Source organism: Neophocaena asiaeorientalis, unplaced genomic scaffold (assembly GCF_003031525.2).
Source record: "Neophocaena asiaeorientalis asiaeorientalis breed wild unplaced genomic scaffold, Neophocaena_asiaeorientalis_V1.1 scaffold110, whole genome shotgun sequence".
Classification (NCBI taxonomy): domain Eukaryota; kingdom Metazoa; phylum Chordata; class Mammalia; order Artiodactyla; family Phocoenidae; genus Neophocaena; species Neophocaena asiaeorientalis.
Window position 1 is genome coordinate 1,069,579 of NW_020175053.1, and position 25,648 is coordinate 1,095,226.

The window sequence follows — 25,648 nt, forward strand, 5'->3', positions numbered from 1 at the left end:
TACCTAAAACTATGCTACTAGGAGATTTTACTTCAACAAAAGGATGAGATTTACCCCTATTTGTTAGGAGGTGACTGTTAACTGGACATGGCCTGCCCTTCACCAGATGAAGATCAGAACCTCACTATGAAGCCCGGCAAGCCGTCTGGACAGGGACTTTTCCTCCTCAAATGTAACATCTGTATTATCAGGGTTTTCTATGCACCTACCTAACACTTTTTTGTCATTTTGTGACTTTGACTAAAATCCCGGCAGATTGCATCTTCTGAAGGAATAGAGGGCCCTGCCATACTTTTTAGTCCTTGTAGCAAGATACTGAGTAGAATATGTAACACCTTGGATTAAACTTGCATCAGCAAAATAACACCTTTACAATTTATAGGTCACATGTTTCAAAAAGTAATCTTTTTTTCTCTTTCTCTGAAGAAGTTCTTTTAACGGGAATCTATGAGAATGTGAGTGCAGATCAGCACATGCTGTTCCGCTTTCAAGAGCCTTAATCGCTCTCAGAAGTACAATTACACGCACACACACACAAGCTATGACGAATATAGCAAATACATTTTTTCTGATATGTAATTACAACCATAAAATAAAATTTAATGTAAAAATCTATAGGCATAAATGATGTGTAAAACACAAATTCACTTTAAGTAAAATAACTTAAGTAAAAAAAAGGAAGCAAATTACTAAGAAACAAATCATCCAAACAATGTTTTTCTTATCTTTTCCTATAAACTCTGAATATACATATACAGATATAAAATCTATATGACAGATAATATATATAAAATACAATATATAACATATATGTGTATTTCAAGCAGTTCTAGCTCCAGCCTTGTCGTAGGGGAGAGAATATCTGAAGATTATGTGGGTTGGTAGGTTTTTCTTTTAAAATCTCATGTTTAATTCCCACTTGTGAACTATCTGAGTGCACAGCATTCTATTATCCTGCCTCAGGGCTCCTTCTACCCCCCATGGCCTCAAACCTCTCCTCTCTTGTGCATCTAACCAGGGACTAACATCTCTGGTGCACTCGTGCTTTCCCACAAACCTAGAGGTCAGCATGATCACAACTCATCACGAGCTTTAAGCAATTTTGTTTATCGCCCAGCTTTAATTGCCTTCACCCAATTTTTACTCACAGCTCCTTTGCATATATTTTCATTACACTCCACTCTCTTGATCATACCTTGATTAAGTGGCTAATCTGCTTGAATTTTCATTTTACATTTACTTCCCAAACCAAATGGGAAGCTTTCTGGCATTCAGTGAAGGCCACTGTGCAGGGTCAACACCCTGCAGCACCATAAGAGGGGACCCCTTTCTAACATGGTTGAGTCCCCACTGAATACGAGTAATCATATGGTGGATTAAGGTTTTAAATAACCAAACTTCTTGACTTATTGTTCATCCTGCTTTTCCTTAGCACTCAGAGCAGCTTTAGATACTCTAATAGGAATAAAAACATTTTAAAAGAGTAGATGACTTTGGGACTTCCCTGGTGGCGCAATGGATAAGACTCCATGCTCCCAATGCAGGCGGCCTGGGTTTGACCCTTGGTCAGGGAACTAGATCCCACACGTATGCTGCAACTAAGAGTTCGCATGCCACAACTAAGGAGCCCTGGAACCGCAACTAAGGAGCCTGCCTGCCACAACTAAGACCTGGTGCAACCAAATAAATGAATAAATTTTTTTTCAAGTAATGCATTAAAAAAAAAAAGAGTACATGACTTTATGAGTACAGACACAAAATTCCTCAATAAAATATTAGCTAACCAAGTAGTGCAGCAACATGTAAGAAAAAATATATTTATACACACACATGAGATTTATCCCAAGAAGACAAGATTGTTTCAACATATAGAAAGCAATAAATATAATAGAACCATATTAACAGAATACAGGACGACCCTTTCATGATAAAAACAACTAGGAACAGAGGGGACCTTCCTCAATCTGATAAAGGGCATCCACGAAAAGCTCACAGCAAACATCATGTTTAATGTGCAAAGACGAAGTGTTCCCCTAGGATCAGGAACAAGAAAAGCATGTCTGATCCTGCCACTATTGTTCAACATGCACTGGGAGGTCTAGACAGAGGATTCAGGAAAGAAAGAAAACGTATTCAGATCAGAAAGGAAGAAGTGAAAGTATCTTTACTTATAGATGACATAATTTTGCATATAGAAAATCCTAAGGAACACACACACACACACACACACAACTATTAGAGCAAATAAATGAATTCAGGGTATAAGGTCATTGCACAAAAATCATTGTATTTCTACAAAGTAGCAATGAACAATCCAAAGATGAAATTAAGAAAACAATTCCATTTACAGCATTTAAAAGAACAGACCAAAGACATGACAAGAAAACAACAGACCAATACCCCTTATGAATACAGATACAAAAGTTCTTAACAGAACTGTAGCAAACTGAACTCAACAGCAAATTAGAAGGATTATACACCATGAGACAAAGGGGAAGGAAGTCCCACACAATCTTCTCAATAGATGCAGAAAAAGCATTGGACAGAATTCAACACCCTTTTATGATAAAAACGCTCAGAAAACTAGGAGTAAAAGGGAGCTTCCTTAACATGATATGGGGCATTTATGAAAAACCCACAGCTAATATCATACTTGATAGTGAGAGACCGAAATCTTTTCACCCTAAGTCTAGGAAAAAGACAAGAATGCCTACTTTTACCGCTACATTCAATACTGTACTGGAAGTCCTAGCTAGCATAATTAGGCAAGACACAAAATTAAAGGCATTCAAATTAGAAATATGAATTTTTTGGAACTTTACTATTTTGATAGACTACACAATTCTATATGAAAAAATCCCATAGCATCCACACAAAAAACCTCCTAGAGCTAATAAACAAATTCAGCAAAATTGCAGACTGTGAAATCATTTGTGTTTCTTTATGCCAGAAATAAAAAAAATTCCAAAAATAAATAAATAAAACAATTCCATTTACAACAGCATCCAAAAGAATAAAATACCAATAAATTTAACCAAGGAGGTAAAAGACCTGTACACCCAAAACTAAAAAATACTGCTGACAGAAATGAAAGAAGGTCTAAGTAAGTGAAAAGACATCCCATGTTCATGGATTAGAAAACTTAATACTGTTAAGATGGCAACACTCCCTAAAGCAGTCTACATTGAACATAACCCTTATCAAAATCCCAATAGTCATTTCTCCAGAAATGGAAAAGCCAATCCTCAAATTCATAAAGAACTGCAAGGGGCTGCAAATAGCCAAAGCAATCTTGAAAAAGAAGAACAAAGTTGGAGGGTTCACATTTCCATATTTCAAAACTGACTAAAAAGCTACAGTGGTCAAAACAGCATGGCAGGGGGCTTCCCTGGTGGCGCAGTGGTTGAGGGTCCGCCTGCCAGTACAGGGGACATGGGTTCGTGCCCCGGTCTGGGAGGATCCCACGTGCCACGGAGCGGCTGGGCCTGTGAGCCATGGCCACTGGGCCTGCATGTCCGGAGCCTGTGCTCCGCAGCGGGAGGGGCCGCGACGGTGAGGGGCCCGCGTACCGCAAAAAACAAAAACAAAAACAAAAACAAAAAACAGCATGGTACATATTAGCTAATGCAATAAGACAAGTAAAGGAAATAAACGATATATTGACTGGGAAGAAAGAAATATAACTTTGTTCACAGAGGTGTAGAATATCCAAAAGCATCAACAAAGAAACTCCAAGAACCAATAAGTGATTATAACAAGGTTGCAGGATACAAGGTTAACATATAAAATTCAACTGCTTTCCTATATACCAGCAATGAACAAGTGAAATTTGAAATTTAAAACACAATACCATATACATTAGCACTCAAAATAACAGAATAGTTATAAAATCTAGCAAAATATATGTAAGATCTATATGAGAAAAACCACAAAATGCCACTGAAATAAATCAAAGAACTAAATAAATGGAGAGATATTCCGTTTCCGTAATGAGAAAACAGATAAATAACATGAAAGTCCCTATGTCAGTGTTTAGCTGAGCCACTAAGTCGGCTTGGTGAAGGGGTCTGGCAAGTCTAGGCCCTCATTATTAATTCTCACTTCTTAGGTTTCTACATTTCTTACACTTAACTCCAAAGTTAAGTATATTTAATAACCTAATGGTCAATTAATGAATTAACATTGGTAATAAGTTAAATTACATAGGTGGAAATAGCTAGTTTTAAAAGTCAGTTCACAGTGATTGCACTCATTTCGTTGGATAAAAAAATAGCACTTTTTTTAAATGGCTGCCTAATATGTCTTTATAAACACAGTCCATTTGCATTATGGGGAAGGATGTGCAGATTTCAGACATCTGGGTCCCTTGATGGTCCACAGAATCTTGCACGATATTTTTATCATACACTTTGTATTGAAATGTGGTGTCCATAAACAAAAATAAGAATGGGCATTGCCACTCACACAGAGATGACTTCAAAGAGAACCCAGCCAGTCCACTCACCTTGGGGTGCTATCAGAGTTCTTCCATGCTCCTGACACCAACCAACTGGCTGAACATAAGGACTATTGACGTCACACCTGCAAAAACAGGATTCTATTTTAGATCCCATATTAACACCAGAGAAAGAATCCAAGAGTAATGTTCATTCTAGATATTAAGAGATGACATGGAAAATACTACGGCATAGCTAAAATATTTTACAGCCTAAGAGAAACAGAAGTAATTTTAGTTCTATATTTTGTAAGCTGAGTGGCCAAACTTCTCTTTTACATAACCTTCTTGAAATTTAAAAGTATTTCTTTAAAAAGTGTTTGACTAGGACCTGAACTGCCAGTGATCTCCCCAGAGAGTGAACATTTTAATAAACCCCTTCTACCACTTCTTGCTAGCAGCAAGGGAAAATATTAATAGGCCAGTCCAAATTTTAATAAGACGGGCCAGACTCCACATGCCCACAATTTCCTCCCTCTCCTTTTCGGGAACCCAGACTATACTACCTAAGACACATACAGCAATTAATCCATGCTCTTCTTCTTAGTTCAGAGAAGAAAACAGCCCCCCTCCTCCCACCGTGCACATGAAGAACCACAGCCTCAGGCGGGGACTTGTCAATTATTCAGGATATGCTCTTAAGAAATGCCACAAAAATTATTTTTGCCGTGCCCTCTTCCATATTTCAGGTTTTCACCCAGAAAATCCTTTTAACTCATGCAATGTTAGTTTAATGGCATTCGTGAGCATACATTTTCTCTGCTCTTCACAGGCTTTCAAATAATTCACTCCATTCTCCCTGAATCTTCCCTTTTAAAACTATGACAGTCTGAGTTCAACATTTTTCAGGAAAAAATAATACTGCAAGTTCTTAACTTCCTCTTTACAGAAATGCTTCCCTTACAAACTAGACACAATATAGTGGACTGCCCTGAACTGGTCACATTATTTCAGATGAGGCCTCATTAGGCAACCTCTCAGAGATGAAAAAAAACTTTCTCGGTTCTTTAATTCAACAGTTCACGAGGAAAAGAAGGTAGTGACAAGCCAGCCACTAGGTTCCTCATGTTCATTACTATAAGGACAGCAAGAACAGTGACAGTCATGGAATGAACATAAATTCTTAACGGCAAACACGAACACACAAAAATACAACGCAGATTGGTGTCTCACCAGTAATCGTAACTATCATCCCAATTGTCAAAATGCACTAGCAAGCGATCTCCAACAATATCTGCTACGGTTGCCACACATACCAAGGAAGGGTTCTTCTTGTCGACAGCCTCCAGCTTCATTCCAACCTGAAATTCCTTAGGCACTGGCCCATTCTAACACGGGGAAGAGGCACAAAGAGAAACAGGACACCAAACAGGACTGAGCCACTGTCAAAACTTCTGTCATGTTTAGCATCAGAAAAGTCTACAGGGTATCAACACTTAAACTGCAGAATGAAGCCAGCCAGTAAAAATATTCCAACAGACTGTTACCAAGTGTACATTCATAAAAAAGGAATCCCAGGAAATGAACTTTTACTCTGTGCTTTTCTCTTTTGTTGTGCAGGTAGGTTTTATTTCCCCTTTCATCATCATTTTCCCTCTTCAGTTCATAGAATAATCTGTATTAATTTTAAAATACACTGTTTACTGAATACAGTAATATCAAATAATTTTCTCTGGTCCCCGTAGGCTTTAGATGGGTGGTATATTTCCAAATACCACTATTTGGAAAAGTTTTAAAGATATGCTCTTTAGCACTAAAATTACCACTTATATACTTTGATCAAGTGTTGAAATTAGTGGCTTTCTCAACATTTAAGGAACACATGTGCTTATCCATAAATAAATCATAGTTAAAAAAAAACAAATGCTTTTTTTTAGTACCTGCATATATTTTTTAGTATTAAAAATACTAAGGGCTATGATTTATAATAACATGACAATGATAAAGCCCCACTTTTCCTGTAGCTATAATTAGCCAGGCCTGGGATTTAGAAAATATACACACAATATCCAGGGACTAGAAGAGGGTTTTTTTTCCCTACTTCTTTACTACCTATACTGGACCCTGATTTTTGGTTTCCTTTAGCACCTTACTTTTCTTAAAGCATTTTCACATTTCTCTAACTCTCTTCCTTGATACGAGTCTGAAACATGTTGAACAGTTGTAGAACACTGATTCAACAGCAGGACACTGAAGCCTGGGGAAGGGGGTGGGGGGTGGGGACTGTCCTCAGGGGACACAGCCAGCAGGTGGTGGGGCCTCCCTGGCTCCAGGCTTCCCGCCCTTCCGCGGTGTGTGGCCTCACCTGGGGCCCAGAGGAGGCAGGGCTGTGACTGTTTCTCCTTCTCTCCTGAACACCTGTTAGGCTGCTGGGACACAGAGGGTGAGTGTGCTCCACCCAAATCCTCACACACCCTTCGAATCTATATGAACCGTCACCCTCTTTTTCATTACACGTAAATACAACTGGACCAGGTACAGTCAAAGTCCACCTGGCATATCAGCAGGTCTCAAAGCATCAAACTAAATTTAAACGACTAACTCACTAGAAGCAAAAAGAAACACCTTCTAAAAGGCATTTTAAATTTTAGCCAGCTTTACATATAAATGTTTCTACTCTCTCCATCTAATTATTTAATTGTATGTTTAAAAGAAAAACAAATACGCCCATAGGAAACTGACAAATCTAGTGAGAAAAGTCATAGGAAGCTAAGGATTCTTAAAAGATTAAAATAGAACAGAATACATAGTGAATTTTAAGAAATTTAAGTTGAAGTAAAACTCTGATTTATACTATGGAAGAAAATACTTACAGAATTTCTGTTTCTGAATAATTTCTTGGGAGCATTTTGCAATTTGCAGGCCTTCAAGTAATCCATCCAAACAAATTTATCTTTTCTATAACCTAAAAAAAAGTATGAATTATTCAAAATACCCACAAGATGTAACCATGTGCATAATAATGTATCAATACTATTCTTATTCAGTTTTCTGCCATAAATTCAGATTTCTGCCAAAATCCTTTAGCAGACACAAAAGATTTACATTAAAATCTCTAGACTGTTTCAGTGCTGTTTTAATGTATGGAATTCCAAACTGTTGAGTTTGATTTCCCACCATGCATGTCATTCCCTACGAAGTTTAAAACTCATTCAAATATGGAATCAGTACCCTGGTGGCCTGACAGGAGTCTCATCTCCTGCGTCCCTCAGGCCTCCTGAAGCAGCCACGTCCCCGAGGCCAGCGTGGGCCTGATGGTAAGCAGCCCCGGGGGAGCCAGACACTGCAGGGGCAACAGAACCGCCCCCCAGGCCACGTGGCAGTTCCAGCTTTCTGCCCTTGTCTTTACGGGCTTCCCAATAAAATGCCTGACCCTCCCGTCCATGTGCCCTAAAGCAGCTCGTGTGGGGCTGGCCCAAATAACCAGGCTCAGGAAATACTCAGACTGAGTGTCACAGAACAGACGTCAAACTCCTTGCACTGGCCTTCAAGGCCGCGGTGACACCTCTCACTTATCTCCTCCCTCCTGGCCCTTGGCTCGCTCCAGCGCTCCTGTGATTACTGGTCTGCGCCACACCCGCTGCTGGGCTCTGACACGTGCTCCTCCCCAGGGAGCCAGCTGGCTGTCTCTGTCGTGCGTCCGTCCAGGCACCTGTCAGATGTCACACCCCAGGCCTGTCTTCACCTTGCTTATTGCAAGGGCAGCCCTGGGACCCCACTCAGCGCTCCACGCCTGTCGCCGCTAGACACGCACCTTTCTCTCTGTTTATCCTCCTTCTCCCCTCTGGAATGAAAGCCCCGTGAAGACAGAGACGGTTTCCTTTATTCACTGCTCTGTCTCCAGGGCCTGCACACAAGAAAGGCTCCAAGAACACCAACCACCCACGGGGTGAATGAGCCTGGGGCCTATTCCAACCTCCCTGAAACCCAGCAATCTCAGAGGACCCTGCTGCCAGCCTCAGGGGTGGATCCCAGAGGATACCCTGAGCTGCTTCCTAAGAGTAAAATGACTATACAGTGACTCCAGAAGTTGCCACGGTCAGCCAGGAGTCTAACACCCAAGCAGGAGACCTTATATACAAATTTGCTGGTCAAGGAAACAGGCCCACTGGCATCTCAACCTATGAATCCTCACCTCACTAGCAGGCAGCAGGTAAGAAAGGTTTCAGTCATGTCTGCCAGACCCAGTTCCTCTCCCACATAACAAAAGACAAAGATGAGATTTTTAATTCCCATCGAAAGAAAACAGTGAATTTTTCACTTTCACAGTTCCCTGTGCTCCATGATTTCTGCTTGAAACAAATGATATACAGTGAATCAAGTTTCCTCACTGTACAGCATCACTGATTAAGTGAAATATTTTATTTCAACTGTAATTTAAACATTAGTTTCTTCATTCCTTATAAAGTTTAATAGACTTTATGTAAGATAAAATGCTCTCATGAGATTTTACTTCTGCCCTATGTACCTCAGAGTATTTGACCTAAACGGTCTCTGATGCTTTTCTTTAAAGACATTTATTTATTTCTAACAGTGATATCTTTGTAGTCTTACTGCTTTTTGTGGATCAAACTTTCATTTTGAAAATCAATTCACACCAGGCTCTCTTGCTAGTATTTCATTAAAAAGCTGATTGTCTTTTCCTCCTGACTTACCCTTAGGGATGTGTAATTCATGTTTGGTCTTTTCACACCACCCTACTGGATGAATGTCAGGGGAACCAGCATTAGTCCAAAAATCATAGCAGCTTAAATAACCGTCAAAATGAAGTCTGAGACGGTAACCACACACCTGCAAAATGGAATGTTTACAATCGTTCATTAAGAGTCATGCATTTGAAGTGTACACAAAATTAACAAAATATTCATTTATTCTATCAACACCATCAATATATATGAACCAATCCTTACATCCAAATGTCTTAACAAACAAATTCATAGATGAATCTGGATAAGACAAATGCTGACAAACTAGACACTATCTTTCAAGTATCAAAAATTTTTCTGCAAAAAAACTATCCTTTTACTCAGTCTAGGAATCTGAGGTCAATTTACATAACCATTAATCGACAAGTTTGTTTATTTGTTCATTCAATACCTAGCAAATATTCCTTTCAGAAACCCCATCTCCTGCTGTCTGGCTTGGATTCATACCCCAAAACAGTGTAACCTAAAGTACACAGCAAAAACCAAAATGGGTATGACCTTACTTAACCTAACATATGGATCCAGCATACTCAACAAAGAAAAACAGTCTGAGAAACACATCTCCTAGACATGCTATACAAGTTCAATAACTATAATCATTCAGTAAATTAAGTGTTTTCTATGTTTGATGTTATTCGAAATACTGAGGTCTTTTATCAATTTAATAACATAAAATGTTTAGTAAATATTATATAAGCCATTTACTTTATCAATGGCTCCTCACCCTATATAATTTTCATAAAATTCATGTATTTATATAAATATATAATTCATAAGCATGGATTTTTTCATATACATTTCTCACTAGTTCAGATAAAACTTGAATAATTGTCTCTTTTAACAGACAAAAGCAACATTGTGGGATTCACTGATTTTTATCAACCTCAGGTGAAAACTATTTACCAATTAAATCAAGAGTTACCACTAGTAATGAGAAACTTAGAAATTTAATCTTCAAACAAGGAAAAAATTTCATTAAAGAACATACTTCACTCATCACTGAATAAAATAAATCCATAATGTACTTGGACTTGTTTATAACACAAAGTACTGAAATTCATCATTCTCTAGAAAATTCTTTCCTGTCACTGCAATTAGCCCAAGACAATAACACTATTTCTTACCTCAGCTACAGAAAGCACACAAAACACAGATGGATGACGGGGGTCAATGCCTTCTAATCTCATTCCAACCTGAAAACCATTTTCACACTCCGGAAAGGACTGGTCCTACGAAATTTCATGATATAATATTAATCACCAAAATATCTTCACAGTTTGATATTAAAACACTTGGTGTCTCTATGCACACAATCATACACGTTTGGAAGCTCAATAATATAACCAAAGAAAGAAGCCTGCTCTTGGAGATTTTGCCCTCAAAGACGGCTTGATCGGTTGTATGTTCTTTGAAATAGTTCATCTGCCAAACTTTATGTCCTGTGAACTCCCCACCTACTCCATTTGCCCATTTTTCCTTAATGATCTGAAGGAGCTCTTCCTGTACTCTGGACACAATCCTTTGTTGATTATAATGGTTACTTAGTCCCAATCTGTGACTTACTTGGCTTTTCACGTTACGATGACTGTGGAGAATTTTATTTTAACGTAATAAAATATATCAGTTATTTCCTGTACAGTTGGCACATCTAGCCTATGAAATCCCTTGCAACACTGAAGTTACATAGATATTCTCCTACTGTTATTTTATTTTTTAACATCTTTATTGGAATATAATTGCTTTACAATGGTTTGTTAGTTTCTGCTTTATGACAAAGTCAATCAGTTATACATATACATGTGTCCCCATATCTCTTTCCTCTTGCATCTCCCTCCCTCCCACGCTCCCTATTCCACCCCTCTAGGTGGTCACAAAGTACTGAGCTAATCTCCCTGTGCTATGCGGCTGCTTCCCACTCCATCCATTTTACGTTTGGTAGTGTATATATGTCCATGCCACTTCCTCACTTTGTCCCAGCTTACCCTTCCGGCTCCCAGTATCCTCAAGTCCATTCTCTAGTAGGTCTGCATCTTTATTCCTGTCTTGCCCCTAGGTTCTTCGACCATTTTTTTTCCTTCTTTAGATTCCATATATATGTGTTAGCATACGGTATTTGTTTCTCTCTTTCTGACTTACTTCACTCTGTATGACAGTCTCTAGGTCCATCCACCTCACTGCAAATAACTCAGTTTCGTTCCTTTATATGGCTGAGTAATATTCCACTGTATACATGTGCCACATCATCTTTATCCATTCATCTGTTGATGGACACTTAGGTTGCTTCCATGTCCTGGCCATTGTAAATAGAGCTGCAATGAACATTTTGGTACATGACTCTTTTTGAATTATGGTTTTCTCAGGGTATATGCTCAGTAGTGGGATTGCTGGGTCATATGGTAGTTCTATTTTTAGTTTTTTAACAAACCTCCATACTGTTCTCCATAGTGGCTGTATCAATTTACATTCTCACCAACAGTGCAAGAGGGTTCCCTTTTCTCCACACCCTCTCCAGCATTTCTTTGTAGATTTTTTGATGATGGCCACGCTGACCAGTGTGAGATGATATCTCATTGTAGTTTTGATTCCCATTTCTCTAATTATTAATGATGTTGAGCATTCTTTCATGTGTTTGTTGGCAATCTGTATATCTTCTTTGGAGAAATGTCTATTTAGGTCTTCTGCCCATTTTGGGATTGGGTTATTGCTTTTTTTGATATTGAGCTGCATGAGTTGCTTCTATGTTTTGGAGATTAATCCTTTGTCAGTTGCTTCATTTGCAAATATTTTCTCCCATTCTGAGCATTGTCTTTTCATCTAAGATATTTTATTCTTTTTGTTGCAATGGTAAATAGGAGTGTTTTCTTAATTTCACCTTCAGATTTTTCATCATTAGTGTATAGGGATACAAGAGATTTCTGTGCATTAATTTTGTATCCTGCTACTTTACCAAATTCATTGATTAGCACTAGTAGTTTTCTGGTAGCATCTTAGGATTCTCTATGTATAGTATTATGTCATCTGCAAACAGTGACAGCTTTACTTCTTCTTTTCCGATTTGGATTCCTTTTATTTTTCTTCTGATTGCTGTTGCTAAAACTTCCAAAACTATGTTGAATAATAGTGGTGAGAGTGGACATCCTTGTCTTGTTCCTGATCTTACAGGAAATGCTTTCAGTTTTTTACCACTGAGAACGATGTTGGCTGTGGGTTTGTCATATATCACCTTTATTATGTTGAGATAAGTTCCCTCTACGCCTACTTTCTGGAGGGTTTTTATCATAAATCGGTGTTCAATTTTGTCAAAAGGTTTTTCTGCATCTATCAAGATGATAATATGGCTTTTCTCCTTCAATTTGTTAGTATGGTTTATCATGTTGATTGACTTGCATATATTGAAGAAGCCTTGCATTTCTGGGATAAACCCCACTTGATCATGGTGTATGATCCTTTTAATGTGCTGTTGTATTCTGTTTGCTAGTACTTTGTTGAGAATTTTTGCATCTTTGTTCATCAGTGATATTGGCCTGTAGTTTTCTTTCTTTGTGACAGTTGTGTTTCCATTGTCATTTGTTTCTAGGTATTTTTTTATTTCCTCTTTGATTTCTTCAGTGATCTCTTGGTTATTAAGTAGTGTGTTGTTTAGCCTCCATGTGTTTGTATTTCTTACAGATTTTTTTGCTGTAATTGATATCTAGTCTCATAGTGTTGTGGTCAGAAAAGATACTTGATATGATTTCAATTTTCTTAAATTTACCAAGGCTTGATTTGTGACTCAAGATATGATCCTGGAGAATGTTCCATAAGCACTTGAGAAGAATGTGTATTCTGTTGTTTTTAGATGGAATGTCCTATAAATATCAATTAAGTCCATCTTGTTTAATGTATCATTTAAAGCTTGTGTTTCCTTATTTATTTTCATTTTGGATGATCTGTCCATGGGTGAAAGTGGGGTGTTAAAGTCCCCTACTATGATTGTGTTACTGTCAGTTTCCCCTTTTATAGCTGTTAGTATTTGTCTTATGTATTAAGTGCTCCTATGTTGGGTGCATAAATATTTTAAATTGTTGTGTCTTCTTCTTGGATTGATCGCTTGAACATTATGTAGTGTCCTTCTTTGTCTCTTGTAATAGTCTTTATTTTAAAGTCTATTTTGTCTGATATGAGAATTGATACTCCAACTTTCTTTTGATTTCCATTTGCATGGAATATCTTTTCCCATCCCCTCACTTTCAGCCTGTATGTGTCCTTATGTCTGAAGTGGGTCTCTTGTAGATGGCATATATCTAGGTCTTGTTTTTGTATCCATTCAGCCAGTCTATGTCTTTTGGTTGGAGCATTTAAACCATTTACATTTAAGGTAATTATCAATATGTGTGCTCCTATTACCATTTTCTTAATTGTTTTGGGTTTATTATTGTAGGTCTTTTCCTTCTCTTGTGTTTCCTGCCTAGAGAAGTTCCTTTACAATTTGTTGTAAAGCTGGTCTGGTGGTGCTGAATTCTCTTAGATTTTGCTTGTCTGTATAGCTTTTAATTTCTCTGTCCAATGTGAATGAGATCCTTGCTGGGAACAGTAATCTTGGTTGTAGGTTTTTCTCCTTCATCACTTTCAATATGTCCTGCCACTCCCTGCTGGCTTGCAGATTTTCTGCTGAAAAATAAGCTGTTAACCTTATGGAGATTTTCTTGTGTGTTATTTGTTGTTTTTCCCTTGCTGCTTTTAATATGTTTTCTTTGTATTTAATTTTTGACAGTTTGATTAATATGTGTCTTCATGTATTTCTCCTTGGATTTATCCTGTATGGGACTCTCTGTGCTTCCTGGACTTGATTAACTATTTCCTTTCCCATATTAGGGAAGTTTTCAACTATAATCTCTTCAAATATTTTCTCAGTCCCTTTCTTTTTCTCTTCTTCTTCTGGGACCCCTATAATTGGAACATTGGTGCGTTTAATGTTGTCGCAGAGATCTCTGAGACTGTCCTCAAATCTTTTCATTCTTTTTTCTTTATTCTGCTCTGCAGTAGTTATTTCCACTATTTTATCTTCCAGGTCACTTATCCGTTCTTCTGCCTCAATTATTCTGCTATTGATCCCTTCTAGAGAATTTTTAATTTCATTTATTGTGTTGTTCATCACTGTTTCTTTGCTCTTTAGTTCTTCTAGGTCCTTGTTAAATGTTGCTTGTATTTTCTCCATTCTGTTTCCCAGATTTTGGATCATTTGTACTATCATTATTCTGAATTATTTTTTAGGTAGACTATTTCCTCTTCATTTGTTAGGTCTAGTACGTTTTTGCCTTGCTCCTTCATCTGCTGCGTGTTTCTCTGTCTTCTCATTTTGCTTAACTTACTGTGTTTGGGGTCTCCTTTTCGCAGGCTGCAGGTTCGTAGTTTCCGTTGTTTTTGATGTCTGTCCCCAGTGGCTTAGGCTGGTTTAGTGTGTTGTGTAGGCTTCCTGGTGGAGGGGACTAGTGCCTGTGTTCTGGTGGATGTGGCTGGACCTTGTGTTTCTGGTGGGCAGGTCCACATCTGGTGGTGTGTTTTGGGGTGTCTGTGGCCTTATTATGATTTTAGGCAGCCTCTCTGCTAATGGGTGGGGTTGTGTTAGGGAGAAAAAAAAGAAAAAAAGAAAGAAGAAGATAAAATAAAATAAAGTTATTAAAATTAAAAAATTATTAAGAAAAAATAATTTTTTAATTAAAAAAACGGACAGACAGAACCCTAGGACAAACGGTAAAAGCAAAGCTATACAGACAAAATCACACACAAAAGCATACACATACACACTCACAAAAAGAGAAAAAGAGAAAAGAATATATATATCATTGCTCCCAAAGTCCACCTCCTCAATTTGGGATGATTTGTTGTCTAGTCAGGTATTCCAGAGATGCAGGTACATCAAGTTGATGGTGGAGATTTAATCCACTGCTCCTGAGGCTACTGGGAGAGATTTCCCTTTCTCTTCTTTGTTCGCACAGCTCCCGGCGTTCAGCTTTGGATTTGGATCCGCCTCTGTGTATAGGTTGCCTGAGGACATCTGTTCTTCGTTCAGACAGGACGGGGTTAAAGGAGCAGCTGATTCGGGGGCTCTGCCTCAGTCAGGCTGGGGGGAGGGAGGGGTACTGAGTGCGGGGCGGGCCTGCGGTGGCAGAGGCCAGCGTGACGTTGCACCAGCCTGAGGCGCCGTGCGTTCTCCCAGGGAAGTTGTCCCTGGATCACGGGACCCTGGCAGTGGTGGCCTCCTGGGAGAGGAGGTGTGGATAGTGACCTGTGCTTGCATACAGGGTTCTTGGTGGATGCAGCAGCAGCCTTAGCGTCTCATGTCCGTCTCTGGGGTCCGCGCTTTTAGCCGCAGGTTGCGCCCATCTCTGGAGCTCCTTTAAGCGGCGCTCTTAATCCCCTCTTCTCGCACACCAGGAAACAAAGAGGGAAGAAAAAGTCTCTTGTCTCTTCAGCAGCTCCAGACTTTTTCCCGGACTCCCTCCCGGCTAGCTGTGGTGCAGTAGCCCTCTTCAGGCTGTGTTCACACCGCCAACCCCAGTCCTCTACCTGGGATCCAGTGAAGCCGGAGCCTCAGCTCCCAGCCCCCACCCATCCCGGCGGGTGAGCAGACAAGCCTCTCAGGCTGGTGAGTGCTGGTCGGCACCGATCCTCTGTGCGGGAATCTCTCCACTTTGCCCTCCACACCCCTGTTGCTGCGCTCTCCTCCGTGGCTCTGCCACCCACAGTCTCCGCCCGCGAAGGGGCTTCCTAGTGTGTGGAAACCTTTCCTCCTTCACAGCTCCCTCCCACTGGTGCAGGTCCCGTCCCTATCCTTTTGTCTCTGTGTTTTCTTTTTTCTTTTGCCCTACCCAGGTATGTGGGGTGTTTCTTGCCTTTTGGGAGGTCTGAGGTCTTCTGCCAGCGTTCAATAGGTGTTCTGTAGGAGTTGTTCCACATGTAGATGTATTTCTGATGTATTTGTGGGGAGGAAGGTGATCTCCACATCTTACTCTTCTGCCATCTTGAAGCTATTTCTCCTCCTAGTGTTATTTTAAAACTTTTGTTCTTCATATTTAAATCTACAATACAATTGGAATTGATTTTTTCTGTGGAGTGAGGTAGGGCTCTATTTTTTCATATGGAAAACAAATTATTCAAAAAAAATTTTTTGAGTATCATACTTTCATTGATCTGCAAAGTTTCCTCTATTATATCATGTTTCTACATGTCTTTGGGTATAATTCTGGCCTTTTAATCCTATTTGTTGGCATATTTGCCTACATCACATTGTCTTAATTGCTTAAAATAAGTCTTTTTATCTGGAGAGCAATCTTTATCATGCTGAGTTTTCTAATTCAGGAACTTGTTCCCTTTCTATTTAATCTAATCATTTTCATTGTCCAGGATGTTTTTAAAATTTTCACATAAGACTTTGTACTATTTATTCCTATGTACCTTTTATGCTTATTGCTATTGTAAAAGGAATTTATTTCATAAAAGACTTTCTCATTCATTCCCATTTATTATTTTCTTCAATATTGGTCTTGCTTCCCATAGCCTTGCTGAATGATTAATAGCTTTGAGCAGACAGTTTTGAGAAGATTCAACATTACTCGTTTATTTATTCTTAATTGAGAATAAACTTATAAGTATACTAATGGAAGATGATGATTAAAATCTAGTACTATTAGATCTAGAGGTGCTTTTTAATCACTACTAACGATTGCTTAATCTACGAATGCCTATTTTAGGGGTAATTTATTCTTTTGAGAAAAATCTTTTCATTCGGAAATAATGTCAAACTTAAAGGAAAGTTCCAAGAACAAAATAGTACAGGGAACATGTATAGCCTTTGCCTAGATTTATTTATTGTTAACATTCCACCTCATTTGCTTTATCATTTCTGTTTGCCCCCTCTCTCAAGTGTCTGTGTGTATACAGATGCAGATGTAAACATATACATATACGTGTACATATGATTTTTTAATCATTTGAGGGCTCTTTACCCCTAAATACTAAATTTTTTCCCTAAGAGCAGTCTATTTTACTTAAAAATAGGGACGTTCTCTTACTTAACAACAGCTCATTTATCAACGTCTGTAAATTTGACATTACTTTTAACTAATCTTCCACTCATATTACAATTTTTCCAATTTATCCAACAATGCACTTCATAATATTTTCCCTCCAAAATAGGATTCAGTTTAAGGGCAGATATTAAATTTAACTGACATGTCTGTTTAGTCTCCCTTAACCTGGAACATTTTCCATTGCCTTTCTTTATCTTTTATAATACTGACATTTTAAAAGAACACAGTGTTTTCCCTCCTGTATTTTTTAAAATAGAAAGTTCCTCATTTTGGATTTGTCTGATGTTTCCCTGTGATTAGATTCAGGTTATGCATTGTTTTGCCAGCCTGCCATATGGGTGATGATGTGTTCTTCTAAGGACATCACATCTGGTCCATTGGTGATGTTAATTTTGATCACACAATTACAACATTCTGCAATTCCTTCACTATAGTTACATACAAAACACATATACATACATAAACATTTACACATATGTATACACATATATGTGTATATACATATATATGATAAATCTTAAGTTCAAACAGATCCATCTAATTCAGTCCATCCTCAGAGGGCTCATTCTGTCTTTTTTGATCTATATTTGTATTTCTCCTCCAACAAGGTCAACACACTTACTCAGGTACTAAATCCTATAGTGTATGTACTGTGGTTTCAGAACTCTTTTACCCCCACTACTATAATAAACAAACCTACAAAAAGAGTTCAGGATTTGTTTGCAATTTTCCCTTCCTGCTCTGCCATCCAAGAATGGGGTATATAAACACTGTGTTCATAAACTACTTGGATTCATTCTTTTTTCTCCCTTCAGTCCAATCATGGGATTCACCTGAAATATGGCTGAGTTCGTTTGTTTCTGTTTTCTTTCACTTCTTAATGATTTATTTCAATTTTAATATGCAGAATATTAACGTACTTCCAAAAGTTAAAGCTCTACAAAACGGTACTCAGAGAAGTATCTCTCCTTCCCATGTCCTACCCACCCCATTCTACCTCTTAAGGTAACCAACCTCACTCTTTTCTGGTTTATCCTTCCGGGTTTCTTCTTGCAAAAATAAGCAATTATGTTTACATTTCTTATTTTTCCCTCCCTTCTTACACATAAGACAGCATATTATACAAGCTGTTTTACATTGGCATTGTTCACTTCCTAGTGTCCCCTGGAAACCACCTTATGTCAGGTCACAGCCACTGCCCACATTCTCTTTTAAGCTGCACCGTCCACTGTGTACACGTAACATAGTTTATTTAACCTTCTTCCACACTTGGGTACACGCTTTTTTTTTATAAGGACATGAAATTGTTTTAAAATCTTTATGAATTGGCTTGTAAAATGTCGTTAGAAACTTTCTTACATTCACAGCTCAAAACCCAAAAATTTGACGGAAACCAAAAATGAAATGGCAAGAATGAATGATTTCTCAGGAATACTTTATTTCTACAAAAGTAAATGTCATGTGTGTGTTTAACTCTCCCAGCCTTCTTCTCACTTCTGCTCTGTTTTCCAGCAGATTGTATTTAACAAGTTTTGTGTGACTACCTCCTGTTCACTGCTTTGAAATGTCTCAGTTAACTTCCAAAAGCACCACAGCCATATACATAGATACATACACATGAACACAACATGGGTAAGAAAAGCAAAGGGGAAGGAGAGACCAGGGGAGAGTATAATAATAAGGCTGACAGGAAATTTAAGAAGCTGCAGAAAATGAGAGCACACTTTTCATGTTTTAACAAAACTGAAAGATGTAAAATTGGGGATGGGGAGTAACTAGTATTAGATCACATATGAATGATAAATGCAAGACACTGGCAATGAATCACAGCCAAGAGGTTGGGATGAGCAATGTCAGTCTTGACAGCATTTCAAAATGGCTTCTCAGTTGAACATTTGGGAGCTTTTATGTAATGTTGCAAGGAACCTGTATGGCTCAAGCAGCCACAGCAGTCTTTGGAGGGTTTCAAACAAAAACCAAGACAGTCATTTTAACAATCCGAAAGGCAACATCTACTGAGAAATATCATTGCCTGTCTTCCATCTCTTTTCCGTGTGATGGTTTATTCATGGCAGATAAAGATGTTTTTCCTTTCTAAAAATCTTGTATTTTATGAACATAATTGAGAGCTGTGCTTATAAAATTATATTTTATGATGAAGAAAAGGGAACTGGAAGCACACACTTAAAGCAAACAATAAGCCCATTAAATTCAGTCATAAAAAATCACAAGGTTTGTGGACCTGAAAACCACTTTTACAGCTAAATAAACTGAAGCCCAGAGAGGTTAAGAGACTTTCTCAAGGTCACACCAGTTTAGTGGTAGAGCATAAGTAAGGACATAAGTCTTCTGAAAGCCTGCCAACTGTTTGTTCCACTAAGGGGACAGAGTGGCAACAAAACGCAAAACAAAACCTGGCTTCAGGCCACAGAAGGCTTCAAGGACACTTCCAGGGAAGCGCCATGTGCTCCTGGGTACGGAAGTGAAGTTGTTATGTTTTGTCATTTTCTGTTCTCCAAACAGTTGCAAAATAATGCTTTCTAGTATAAAATTGATGAATTTTGTCACTAATGTTGGAGAAGAAGGATTATTCAAAGTTCCATACCTCATATCAAAAGTAGATACAAATGATATACTATTATTTAAAAATAAAATGAGTCAGAGCACTAGAAAAAAACAAAGAAAAACAAAACACCATGCCTGGAGAAAAGTAGAGGGGCTATTGGCAAAATTCCTTTATGAAATACAATCGTGTTCACGGGTGTGTGCCAGCAGGTCTTTGCTCCATGGGTAGACAAAGTCAGAAGTGCACAGTGGGAAGAACTCTTGGGCAGTTGGTAGATATACCTGTTCATCACTGAGAACCCCACTGCAAGAGCAGAGAGATGATCCTGTGATGACAATTTCTGAGCCACTACACAGACTGCAGAAGGTCGGTGGCCACCAGCACCAGCAGAGCACCAGTGAAATACGTGCCCCACAGAAGAGCGCCTACGCCATCTGAATGTCAACAAGCATCCTACATTATTCACAGGCAGGAGCTGGCAGCCAACAATACTCCCCTGATCACAATTCAATACTGAAAGAAATGGGAGGAACTGGGCATGGGATGGAATCGCAGGTAGCGAGGCACAGGTTTTTAGCGAGCTTGCAAAGGGCCGGGCCAGGGCCACAGGGCAGTGGTTTCTCAGTCCCCACATGATGGCTGTCAGAGGGAAAGAGGTTCCTAGGAATTTTACACCAAAGACCACTGCCATGAGTTCAGCATCCTCGTTAAATGGTTTATCTCAGCAACATCTTCAAAATCTTAAATCATCTCAATGTGTACCTTCAGGGCTGAAATGTCACAATTTTAAACGTGAAAGGTGAGCCATCAGGAAGTCTTATGTAGGCAAACTGCAATATAAACAGCTTGACCACAGAGAATTTAGCTTTTTGTCAGCACTTGACAATTTTCTTTCCTCAATGGGGGAAAAATCAATTAGGTTATAGGTAGAGTAAAAAAAAAAAAAAAATTCAAATACTGCAGAAGGGAACGTGAGAAAAACATTTTCCAGAGACAAACACAATCAAAGAGGAAGTTACAAAATGCATTTGCAGCTCTCTCTGAAGCAGAGAGACTCAACCTGCCAGGTTTTGAGCATAGTATGTGTCAACATAGCATTTGATAAAACAAAATGAGTCTGGGTTCATGTTCAATCTGAATATCCAGGACAATCCACATGTATGTGAAGAACCACTAACACTTGCTGTCACAGCCAAAAACCTAGGAATGGTTCGATGCAACTTTCTCCCTAAACAGAAATGAAGAGGAAAGAATGACAAGGATGGTTACAGAGCTGAGCTACCCTTCATCGAGCTATATACAGGGGCCTTCTATGCTACAAGCCCTTGTGCAGCACAGAACTGGGCCACACCCTGTTCTAAGCACTTTACAAACATTAACTCATTAAATCATCAAGAAAAACCCTATGAAGTACGCGTACATTCTCCAGATGATGAAACTGGGCCACAAGTGGTTATGTAATGTGCCTGAGATCACAGAGTGTGTCTGTTTTTAACAGGCAGTTAGTCACTATGGGAGGTCATTCTGAAAGGTTATAGGCAACACTAAAGACATCATAATATTTAAGCTTTTATTTTATAGTGAAAACTTGGGATGAGCTTTTTTAGATATTAAAAACTGGAGGTCTGAGTATGTGCTACATGACCAATAGATGATCCCCAGATGCCAAAAGTTTGAAAACAGTGCCATGTTGAATGCCAGACCCTATGTGCGGGAATTTACTATAGGATCAATCAGGAGAGTAAGGACACATGGCATCAGGACCCGTGACTATCCATTTGGGAAGAAAATGGAATTATATTCCCACCACAATAGCACATATAAAAATAATTTTAGATGGAGAGAAATTAGACACAGTTCAACAGAATTCAGTACAGCTATCAAATAAAAGCAAGCCACAGAGCCGGATCTGCTGAGGAAGCATGATGGCCATGAGGTACTGATAAACATAAAGCAAGTAACAGGCGAGGAACACGCAACCATTTATATGGACACTATTCACATATCTACATAACTACATTATACAGATCTGGAGGGACAAACATCACATTATTTTAAGTGGTTCACCTAGAGCGGGGAACTGACAGAGAGAGAAAGCCTTTTATTTTTATACTCTTCTGTCTTGTTAGAATTTTTAATGGCATTCTAAGTTTTTTAAAAAGATCAACACACACACACAATCAAGTGATGAAGACACTAGGCAAATAGGCAGGACCCAGGTCACGAAAAGCTTTGTATGGTTTGTTAAGGACCTTTTAGTTTATCCTTAGCCAATGAAGTAGTAGCAAAAGCTTTTAGTCATTGGGAAGAAAAAAAAATTACTGCATTTTATTAAGATCTTGTTAGTGGCAATGTGGGGAATTAATTAGAAATGTAGTAAAATTAGAAGTAGAAAAGATGGGAAAGGAGGCTTTTAATATCTACTAATAATTAAGAATTTGCCATGTACCACATACAGCACCTAACTCAGCTCGTTTAAGCCTTAGCACCCCTGCACTGGGACTGTTACAATCCCCACGTCACCTACAAGGAAACAGAGGCTCAGAGAGGTTCACAAATTGCCCCATTGGCCCAGCTAGTCAGTAAAAACCTGGAATTGGAATACAAACCCTGGTCTATGCTTACTCACAAAGTGATATTGTATTTGGGAATGTTGCGACAGCCTGAACAATGGTGATGAGGCCCTCAACCAAACGCAGAGCAAGAGCTGGGAGTGCGGACAGGGGCCAGACTCCGTACGTATCTGGGAGGTAAAATGGGCACCACCTGCTGACTGGCTGGATGCACAGGATGAGGAAGGTGGGGAATTTCAACTGACACCCAGGTTTCAGGCTGGAAAGAAATCTCCATATTTTCCAAAATGTGATCATGTTTACTTTTATAAAGTTATCAGTATCTACTGAGACCTCCAAGGACTTGATGAACAGCTCATGAAAACTCTACTTCTGCACCTGCTTTTCAGTTCCAACTTTCTGATGCATTACTATAGCTTCTATGTTCTCCCGGGCATCTTGCAATGAATCTTTCATCCTAGAAGTGTCTCCACCAAGAAATATTGCACACGATGAAAGGTTATGAAATGCCTTCCTTGCTTTTTCCTCAAGAAACTATGATCTTCACCTAAACTAAGAGTGGAAATTACCAAGAATATTAGAACCCCTTCTGACTCCCTCTTGTTTTAATCACGGAGAAAATGGAGAACTTGAAAAATACACACACAGCACACACTCACATACATATACACACACACTGTTGTTTTGTACTCTTGTTTAATGTGGCTGTTCTTAATGGTGGAGAAGTGGGGTCCATGATGTATTCAAGGGTTCTGGAAACCTTCTGAATTTTATATAAAGTTTTGTGCACAAATCGATATAAGCACTTCTCTAAGGAGATTATCAATAGCTTACATTAGATGTTCAAAGGGGTCCAAACCCCCCTTCACCCCCCAAAAAAAGACCAAGAGCTGCGTGGCTGTCCTTTATAGGAACCTGCCATTAATCAAGCCACGGGGGCTTCCCTGGTGGTGCAGTGGTTGAGAGCCCGCCTGCCGATGCAGGGGACACGGGTTCATGCCCCGGTCCGGGAAGATCCCACGTGCCGCGGAGCGGCTGGGCCCGTGAGCCATGGCCGCTGAGCCTGCGCGTCCGCAGCCTGTGCTCCGCAACGGGAGAGGCCACAACAGTGAGAGGTCCGCGTACCGCAAAAAAAAATCAAGCCACGGACTAAATAACCGATTTAGGAAACTTCAATAAGCAGAACACAGAAGCTCATCATGGAAATACAGGCGAGGCAGCAAGACCTGCTTCAGATTCTGCTTCTTCAAAGTGATGCCTATTTTTGCCACCTATTTGTTAGGCTAATGGAGAAAAATCATCCCCTACCTAATTAAACATAACTGGCTGCGAAGCTTCAGTTAAGACGGCAGTGAAGGATGGCTGATTGCGTAGTTTTAAACTCTCATTTTAGAGACTACGTCCTCGTTATTTTGAACATTTTTCGTTTTTTGAACATTTTTCATAATTCTGAATCCCAAACTGCTATCAAGATTATACCGGGAGGATCCTACAAACAGAGAACACAGAATGCATGGCACAACAAAAGTGCACTTTAATAAGTTAGTCAGTGGAATTCCTACTGTTTCTTTGTGAATCTATCCTACTGTAATCTCAGATGCAGAAATTCTCATTTCCCTGGAACCCACTGACCTATTGATAATAAGAAGTTTGGCGTGTGTGTGCGCGCGTGCGTGTGTGTGTACGTGTGTGTGTGTGTGTGTGTGTGTGTGTCTCCAGTGACCCTAACCTAACCACTGACTGAATTATAGTCCAAGAAACAGAAAGAAAGCACAGATCAGAGTGGGTGAAATACTGCTGAACTTAAGCAGCTTCAGTCTAACAAAGATCTTTGTGAACAAAGAAAAAGAACCCACAGAGTATAAAATAAAGAACTGCTCAGAGAGAACTTTTAAAAATAACTCTTGAAGTTATCTGATAATTCATTGGCCGTCACTGAGTGGATTTCACAAATCCTCTGAGCCTAGGGTCTAAAACAATAAACCCATGTGTTTTTTTCCTGAATAACTAAACTCTCCCAGAGAAAAGAGACGAGGATACTTCTAATATAAATTTCCTTTAACTACAGGAAAAGAGCCGTGAAACGGTCCACCCTTGACTCTAAACACCACTACTTTCTTCTTTTAATTTCCCTTCCTCTGAACATGACATTGGGCTCCCAGCTGGAAATGCAGATAAGCTGCCCTGACGGGGGCTTCAGGCCCCTCCCAAGAACAAAAAGCGCCTGATCTGTCTGGCTCCCCGCTTCAGATCTGCTGAACTGCTTCACAGCCCGGGACCTTTGCGTCCCACCGTTTCAGAGGAGTGGATTCCAAGAGAAGGAAAAGGCTCTGACACCCGAGATCAGGACGCAGCTTCAGTTTTGCTCCATAACTGAGAGCTTTGGAGAATATGAGAAACGAACGTGAAAGGGAATTCGCTCTGTTCTTCAGAGTCCCAGCAAGCAATTGGCTTAAATGACTGCATGGTGTAAGGCCACATTCTGGTCTGCAAACACACTTCTTTCCCTGCCCTTGATACGTGCCTTGTGTTTTAAACCCCAACCAAACAGCTGAGTATAACTGTTTTCAAAACATGTTTGGTTTTTCTGGGGGAGAACTGTTAAACACCAACGAAGTTATCTTAAAACTGGGGGACAACACAATACATATAGAAGACAAAAACAAACAGGCAGATAGACAAGCACACTTGAGGCAAATTTTTAAAAAAGCATATGAGCTGAGGCTGTCATGTGATCCTCAGCATACCCAAGTTCACAATATAATGAGGAATTTCATTACAGCTTATAAAGCCGTGCATGGTCATCACCTGGCTCGTGACTAATGTTTAAAGTGTTAGTAGCTAAGACGGATCCACATTAAAACTCTGAAGGGGAGCTCAGTGATTATCAAGTACTTTGGAAACATGTTCAAAGCACAGAAAACCTGACATCTGACTGAACTGTTTTGGTTGGAAAGGGTCTAGCGTTTCTCAAATAGTTCCACACGGGGTTACACCAAATGTGAATGTTCACGGCAGCAGCTTTCTGCACTGCGGAACTACACATAAATGCAGGCTTTATTGAAAACAAAACACACACACACACATTTTTCAGATTCTATTTAACGTACTGGCATATTTAGAAAAATTAGAGGTTTAAATATACTTCAGGTCTGGGTGAAAAAGTTAAATTTAGGGAGAGGGTGAGTTAAACTCACTGCTCCCACGAGGACTTTAAGTAAGGAAGGACAGACAGG

General features: G+C 39.3%; 1 protein-coding gene across 1 annotated transcript in view; it reads right to left on the bottom strand.

Annotated features, from left to right (window-relative positions):
- The window catches only part of L3MBTL4 (L3MBTL histone methyl-lysine binding protein 4), a 297,887-nt gene that overhangs the window by 222,500 nt on the left and 49,739 nt on the right, over positions 1–25,648 (bottom strand). Inside the window, exons 6-10 of the mRNA XM_024763900.1 lie at positions 10,326–10,430; positions 9,151–9,286; positions 7,309–7,400; positions 5,669–5,823; positions 4,505–4,581 (exon numbers count right to left, since the gene is read on the bottom strand). Coding sequence (XP_024619668.1) covers positions 4,505–4,581; positions 5,669–5,823; positions 7,309–7,400; positions 9,151–9,286; positions 10,326–10,430 — 565 coding nt within the window. The remainder of the gene's footprint in view (positions 1–4,504; positions 4,582–5,668; positions 5,824–7,308; positions 7,401–9,150; positions 9,287–10,325; positions 10,431–25,648) is intronic.